This window comes from Vespa mandarinia, chromosome 7 (assembly GCF_050613455.1).
Source record: "Vespa mandarinia isolate Hongniang chromosome 7, ASM5061345v1, whole genome shotgun sequence".
Classification (NCBI taxonomy): Eukaryota; Metazoa; Arthropoda; class Insecta; order Hymenoptera; family Vespidae; genus Vespa; species Vespa mandarinia.
This window is the reverse complement of record NC_140816.1, coordinates 7,437,501-7,445,000: the sequence shown is the minus strand read 5'-3', so window position 1 is coordinate 7,445,000 and position 7,500 is coordinate 7,437,501. Positions and strand designations below refer to the sequence as shown.

General features: G+C 38.1%; 2 protein-coding genes and 1 long non-coding RNA gene across 4 annotated transcripts in view; all 3 read right to left on the bottom strand.

Annotated features, from left to right (window-relative positions):
* Ecr (ecdysone receptor) overlaps window positions 1–3,425 on the bottom strand; it is a 53,551-nt gene extending 50,126 nt beyond the window's left edge. The window contains exon 1 of the mRNA XM_085658450.1: window positions 2,738–3,425. Coding sequence (XP_085514576.1) covers window positions 2,738–3,278 — 541 coding nt within the window. The 5' untranslated portion in view covers window positions 3,279–3,425. The remainder of the gene's footprint in view (window positions 1–2,737) is intronic.
* LOC118443448 (uncharacterized) overlaps window positions 1–7,500 on the bottom strand; it is a 218,783-nt gene that overhangs the window by 62,407 nt on the left and 148,876 nt on the right. The window lies entirely within an intron of this gene.
* LOC118443450 (uncharacterized) lies at window positions 3,935–7,074 on the bottom strand. Its single transcript, XR_004838684.2, has 2 exons — window positions 6,630–7,074; window positions 3,935–5,991 (listed from the first exon to the last, which is right to left on the bottom strand). It is a non-coding gene; the product is annotated as an uncharacterized LOC118443450 (long non-coding RNA).

The window sequence follows — 7,500 nt, the reverse complement described above, 5'->3', positions numbered from 1 at the left end:
TAAAATTTGTTTGTTTATTTGTCGGATTAATCGAACGACAACGATTGGACGAGAACGGATTTTCTTTCGTAATTTTCTTTTTTCTTTTTTTTTTTTCTTTTTTTTCGATTTTCGATCTTTGATCGTTTCAACTGAAAGTCTTATGACATACGTATGTATATGTGTTAGTTCAGTATATGTGCATGTATCCATATGTGTGTGTGTGTGAGTGTGTGTGTGTGTGTGTATGCTTGTGTGCGTAGAGTAAGACATTTTTTCGCGAATGACAATGAGTCAGTGATTCTCTTCATTCTATAATAAAACTATTGGAAATCACTGCAAAAAAAAAAAAAACGAAGAGAAAAAGAAAAAATCACAAATAAGAAGTAAAACATGAGTACACAACACAAGAAAAATTTAATCCCTCCAGAAAAAAAAAGAAAAAATGAATAAATAAATAAATAAGAAAGAAATTGAAAAAGTGCAATAAAATCTTTTAAAGGATATCGACGTCATCAATTAATTTTTCTTTCTTCCTTCTTTTTTTTTTCTTTCTTATTATACGCAATAAGATGGAAATTGATTATAATTAGTGACTTCTAATTAAATACATTAGCTGCTCGCATATCCTCGAGGTAAATGCTTTTTCTCGATTGAAAAAATTAAAACGAGAGGCCGAAAGAACTCGAAGATTTATTTATGTACTCTTATCTGACGATATTCTTATTCTCGTTTCTTTAACTTTTTTTTTCCTTCGTTCTTTTTTTCTTTTTTATTCTTTCTTTTTTTTTTTTTTTTCCTTCGCAAAACCAACTGGTATCAAAGAATTTGTATTGGAATATACGTATCGCTCTTAGTTAAGCAAGAACCAGGACTGTATTTACATGTAAGAACGTGTTAGGGGCAAACTGGGGTTATCGCATTATTATGAAAAAAATTTCGAGTTTTATTTATTTGAAATAAACAACGACACGGAAAAAAAAAAAAAAAACAAAAAAGAAAAAAGAAATGTAAAAAAAGAAAAAGAAATAAATAAAAAGACAAACCAGTAATACATATGCTAAAATCATAATTACGAAAGAAAAACATCTTCATATTTCTCTTTCCTTCGAAACGTTTTTTTGTTTTCTCTCTTTACTTCGTTCGAATTTCGATCTATTTATTAAAGGAAAAAAAAAAAAAAAAAAAAAAAAAAAAAAAACCATTTTTTTTTCTAGATGCAAATATATGCAACGCATCGCACACAAATGCTAAAAATAATGCAACGTATGCGCGCACAAATATATTGTATTATTTTTATTTGATTAAAATGAATTATCGTGGCAATAGGGACGATTTTTATTTTTAACTAAACATATATAAATTGAATTGAACTGAAATAAACTATGTTCCTTTGCGAGATGTCTGAATGATGTTGTACGCCTGGGGCCTTTAAATGTATAAACGCAGCCCTGACAGAAACGTTTTATAAACGAGAAAGGGAGAGAAAGATATATATATATATATATATCTATATATATATATAGTTTTAATAGTTGGAAGATCGAAGATAACGTCGAGGTTTAATTCTCCCATTAAGAATCGTTTCGATTGGAGATCAAATTGGTAGGTCGCGTATATGTGTGCTTATACGTGTATGTATTTTCGCGTTTGTTACTATTAAACACGATTATATATATGCCACTACTACTACTACTACTATTACTACTACTGTTGCCGCCACTACTATTCCAATCTACGACGATTACAATCAGAGAACTTTAATTCTTCGCGAAGATTGTTACGTTTTAAGATCTACATATTTCTATCTCGTTCGATCGATTTTTTTCTGATTATTATCATTGGCACGAAAAAAAAGAAGTTAAAAAAAAAAAAAGAAGAAAACAAGAAAGCAACAATACGTCCGTTTTTCAAGCATAATCAAATTTCTAATTGATACGCGCTACAGAACGAATGGCATTTTTTTTCTTTTTTTTTTTTTTAATACAAGACACGATCGAAAACTTTCCGACCAATGTGATCGATCGATCATTGATCGAAATCGATAACGCGAGAAATTTCGTTTGTTCGTCTTTCGATTCGTATACGCATGCACACACGAGTATATATATATATATATATATGTACGTATGTTTGTACATACTATGTATTTATATAATTATGTATTTATGTATGTATTAAAGTCGAACGAAATTTCACTTTCCATTAACGGAGAAACTTACAAACAATTTCATAAACCGATTTTGTCCCTCGGCTTCTACCACTACTGTACTTCCTGTCGTCGTCTTCGTCGTCAACAACAACGAGATTCTACTCTTCGATTCCTGACACAATTGTCACATCACGATATAATACACACACACACCCACATACTCTCTCTCTCTCTCTCTCTCTCTCTCTCTCTCTCTCTCTCTCTCTCTTACTCCTTCGGTTACCCATAGAAACGATGCTCTCGAACTCTGACGTCAGTGGCCGATATCCGACCAACTTTCCGAACACTTTATTATTTCCATTAATAGATACGGAGCTTTCTAAATTAAAGAAAGATATAATTCTCTTACCTCGTCGTCTTCCCCCACCCAGTCGTTCTCCAAAAAATAAAAAAAGTAAAAAAAAAAAATAAAAACAACCCCAAAGAGATTAGAAAAAAAAAGAAAGGAGAGAAAACAAAAAGAAGAAGAAAAACAAGTAAAAAATCATCTTCGGAGAAGTTAGTAATACTAGTAGGTGGTAGTAATAGTAGTAGTAGGTACAATACCTTCCGGGGTAGGTTGAAACGGCGAGGCGGGATGATCGTTGATAACTATGAGTATACTACCAGTACTGGTAGTGGTGGATGCTGCAACAACCGTGCTAGTCCTACTGTACTGATCAATGGTAGTAGTAGCGGTAGCAGTATTCGTCGTTTGTTGCTGTTGTTGTTGTTGTTGTTGTGCCTGTTGTAATCCACGATGTAAATCGAGATCCCAAAGTTGAAGATCCTCATGATTGGTAGTTCTAACAGGACCGGCTGAGACAACGACGTTGTTGGTACTTTCCGGTGTACCAGGACGAAAATTCGTTGGAGGGGGTGATAATACGCCACTGCTGGATACCTCGGGGCAGGATTCTTGAAGATGATGATGATGATGATGATGGTGGTGATGGTGATGATGATGTGGATGATGATGACCACTGGTACCGGTAGACGACGACGACGACGACGATGACGACGACGTCGACGAGTGTTGTCTACCATTACCACCACCCCATCTTCTTCTAACACCGGCAACCGGAACCCTTGGAACGGTTTGTAACATTTCCGATACTATTCCAGTTTCCTGTTCCTCTTTGATCTTATCCAAAAGTAGGACCTCGTCCTGTAGCCTTCCCTCCAGTGACTCCTCCTCTCCTACGTCGCTAACAGCTACGCCGAGAAGGCTACCGCTGCTACCACCACCACCACCACCACCACCACCCCCCCCACCACCGCCGCCACCTCCAATCCCAACCCCAACACCCTCCTCCTCCTCCTCCAACCCCTTACGTGTCCTCGGCTCCACCGTATCAATTTTTGTTGAACTTCAAAGCCTGAGAAAAGTTCCGGCCGTCCCCTGACACAATAGGACGGCCTTGAAAATCGTAACTATTCTTTCGTCACCGCCCGATGATGAGGAGCCTCCTCCCTTCCTCCTCTTTCTCTTCTTCTTCCTCTTCCTCCTTCTTCTTTGCCTTATTTCCTTTCTTTTACCACCTTCACTCACTGGCCCCCCCTCTTCCACCACAATCACCTTTCCCTCTTCCTCCTCCTCCTCTTCTTCTTCTTCTTCTTCTCCTCCCTCTTCTTCCTCCTCCACCTCTTCTATCTTCCCCCTTTCTATATTATTATCGTATATTATATATATCTCTCTCGCTTTCTTCCTCGATAAAGTAGCAATTCGTTGTCAGGAATCGCGATCGACTATCCGACTTGAAATTCTTCTCATTTTCCTTCCTTTTTTTTGTTTTTTACTTTTTGTTCGTTTGTTTCCTGTTTTCTCCTTTTTTTTTTTTTTATTTTTATTTATCCAAAAATTTTCCCCTTTCCGATTATTTCTTCTTATTCTCTCTTTTTCTCGTGTATATACATATAAATATATACCGATATATACACATAGAAATCTGAGGATTTATATATATATATATATATTTATATCTCAATAATATCGATTAAAAGGATATTATTTACGATGAAAGGAGGGAGAGGAAGAAAGAAGAAAAAAAAAAAAAAAAAAAAAGAAAAAAGAAAAGAAGATATAACGAATAAGAATAGATAGACAGATTTTCACGTGAGATTCACGTTGGTTTGAATCCTCGTTTTCCTCTTAGATTCACTTAGTTAGTTCGTTCGTTCCCTCGCTCACTCTCTCTTTCTCTCTTTTTCTATCTATCTATCTATCTATCTATTTATCTATCTATCTATCTATCTATGTATGTATGTTCTCCGCGGTCGTGGCTAATGGCGCTCGCCGTCGAGTCGCGGTGTGTCGGTCATCGAGGAAACGGGGTCACGATCGCGCAAAAGGGAACGCGCGCCGCCCGTGAGAGAGCGAACGAAACGGTGTCTGTGTGGTGTGTGTATATATCTGTGTGGGAGAGAGTGTGTGCTTGTGTATGTGTGTGAGAGAGAGAGAGATAGATAGAGACGACTATTGCTAGTCGTCGTGAGTCGGCGGCTGTTGGCTGGCTGGCTGGCTGGCTGGCTGCTGGCTGGCTGGTTGGCTGGCTGGGCTTTGCTGAATCGAGTTCAAGCAATACAAAATATTCCACGAATACGTACACAATAGGTCAAATAAATTTTCTTCTTGTTTCTTCGTTACTTTTTATCACGTAAATGAGAGAAAAATAAAATTAAAAATAAAAAGAAAAATTAAAAAAAGATCTATCCTCTAGATCTTAATTTTCTTCGTTTATCTTAGTCTCTTCTTTTCGACTTCGTCTTATTTTCTCTTTCTTTCTTCTCTCTTGTTTTTCTGTTTTTCTTTCTTTCTCTTTCTCTCTCTCTCTCTCTCTTTTTTTTTTTAATTCAGCGACGAAATACTTTTCTTCCTTGCTCCTTAATTTATTTATTATTATACTTTATTATCTTTTCCCTTTAATAATTTTTTTCTGACGATGTTGTTTCTTGCCTTTAAAAATCCTTCTTCCTTCTATGTACGTACACGTCTATCTGTCTCTCTCTCTCTCTTTATATATATATATATAATATATGTGTGCGTGTGTGCTAGTGTGTGCGCGTGTACTTCCTTGGTGGCCTTCGAGAGTAACGCTCGATTCCCGTATCGAGGTCAGGTCCAGCCTCTCCCTCTTGTACAACATATACGTACACACATATATTCGCACAGAGAGCTCCCTCACATACACACACACACATATATATATATATATATACTTAGGACAGATAGATAGATAGATAGATAGATAGAGATAAAGAGAGGGAGAGAGAGAGAGAGACAGAGTAAACACAGAGAGAGACACAGATGAACTCTCTCTCTCTCTTTCTCACATACACATGGTATAACACACACTTCAACGAACCAAAGTACTCCTTCTATTGGTTCGCTCTACTTTCGCGATATATATATATATATCTCTTTCTCTCTCTTTCTCTTTCTTCCGGCCGAAAAAAGAACAAATCCTTAGTGGTAGTCTTGTTTCCTCTTCTTCTTCCAACAACGAGATATAATATATATATATTTCTCTATACTTCTTCCTTCTTCTTCTTCCGCAAGGAAACTACCACAGCCAACACTACCAACCACTACTACTACCACCACTCCACCACTACCACCACCACACCACCACGAACACGTCGTTGTCCACAAGAAGCACGGTAATATCCAATGTAATAGAAAACAAACGACGAATGCGTTCAATCAATCGGAATTAATATTCGTCTCTTTGATTAATGCGATTTAAAGGCAACGTGAGGACACGTGCGAACGAGATATACTCTCTTGTGTTTATTTCTTGCACGCAAAACGATAAATATATCTATAGAACATATTTATATTTATATTTATATATATATATATCTCTCTTTATGTGTGTGTGTGTGTGATTCTGCACGCGTAAATCTTATTTATAATTGTAGGACATTGAGAGAGAGAAAGAGAGAGAGAGAGAGAGAGACGAGAGAGACACACACACACACATACGCGCACACCAATCAACACACGAAGTCACGAGCTTGATCTTAATTTTCTCTTTCTTTTTTTTTTTTTTCTTTCTTTCTATCAGATTCCCTCTATCTCGTATTATTATTTATGCGCACAGAGAGATTTCTATGTAATCTCTTTTTCCATGAAAAGAGAAGAAAATTAAGGATGAAAGGAGATAGAGAAAGAGAAAGAAAGAGAGAGAGAGAGAGAGAGAGAGAGAGAGAGAAAGGGAGGGAGATAAGGAAAGAAGAAAGTTCCTATGGGATTATCCTTCTAACGTCGAAAATTCATAGTAGAACTGTTATAAAGGTAGAAGAGTCGTCACAGACACGATCGCGCACAGACGGAGAGGTACGCGCGAACGCGCGCATATACAGAGAGAGAGAGAGAGAGAGAGAGAGAGAGAGAGAGAGAGAGAAAGAGAGAGAGATAGAAAAAAAAGAAAGAGAAATGGAAGATAAGGATGCGTACGTAAAAAAATATTCTTTCCTCGCGCGCCGGGTCGATGGGTGGGTGCATATACTGTCGAGAATAAAATAGATACAAGTAATTAACAACGTCTCTATCTTCTTGCGTATATCAAATTTCGTGTGTTTCGGCGAGATATATATATATATAATATAATATATATATTATAATAATAGAGAAACAGATCGAAATGAAAATGGCAGGTGAACGCGCGAAACACCGCACGACAAATACGAAGCGACACCGTAGACGGTCCGCCACTGACTAAAGCCGAGCGACCGAACAACGCTCGTCGCGAGCCACCGAGAGAGCCAGCCAGTCAGCGTAACCCCCACCACTTACCTTACTCTCCGCCAATCGCGCGAGCCGTCTTGTCGAAACTTTCACTGTCGACGCGCACCCTGCGCCGCAGGGTGCCACTCTTCTCTATCTCTTTTTCTCTCTCTCTTTCTCTCTCGCTCCTTCTCCCTCCCTCTCTCTCTCTCTCTTTCTCTCTTTCTGTGTACCTGCCTGCCTGCCTAGCTTACTTGTCTGCCTGCTTGCTTGCTTGCCTGCTTGCCTGCCTGCTTGCTTGCTTGCTTGCCTGCCTGCCTGCCTGCCTGCCTGCATGCATGCTTGCCTCTGCCAAGCGAAACCTCGCTACTTCTCTTTCTTTATTTCTTTCATTATTTTCCTACTTACTACTCTCTCTATCTTTCTCGATTTTACTTCCTACTGAATTTCAGTATCTTCGTTTCTTTCTTTATCCTACTCCTTGCTTTATATTCTCCTCTCCCTCTACCTCTTCCTCTCTCCCTCTCTCTCCCTCTCTCTCTTTCTCTCTCTCTCTCTCCCGCGCGTGTGTATACACGATGACAACGAACGCGGGACACGT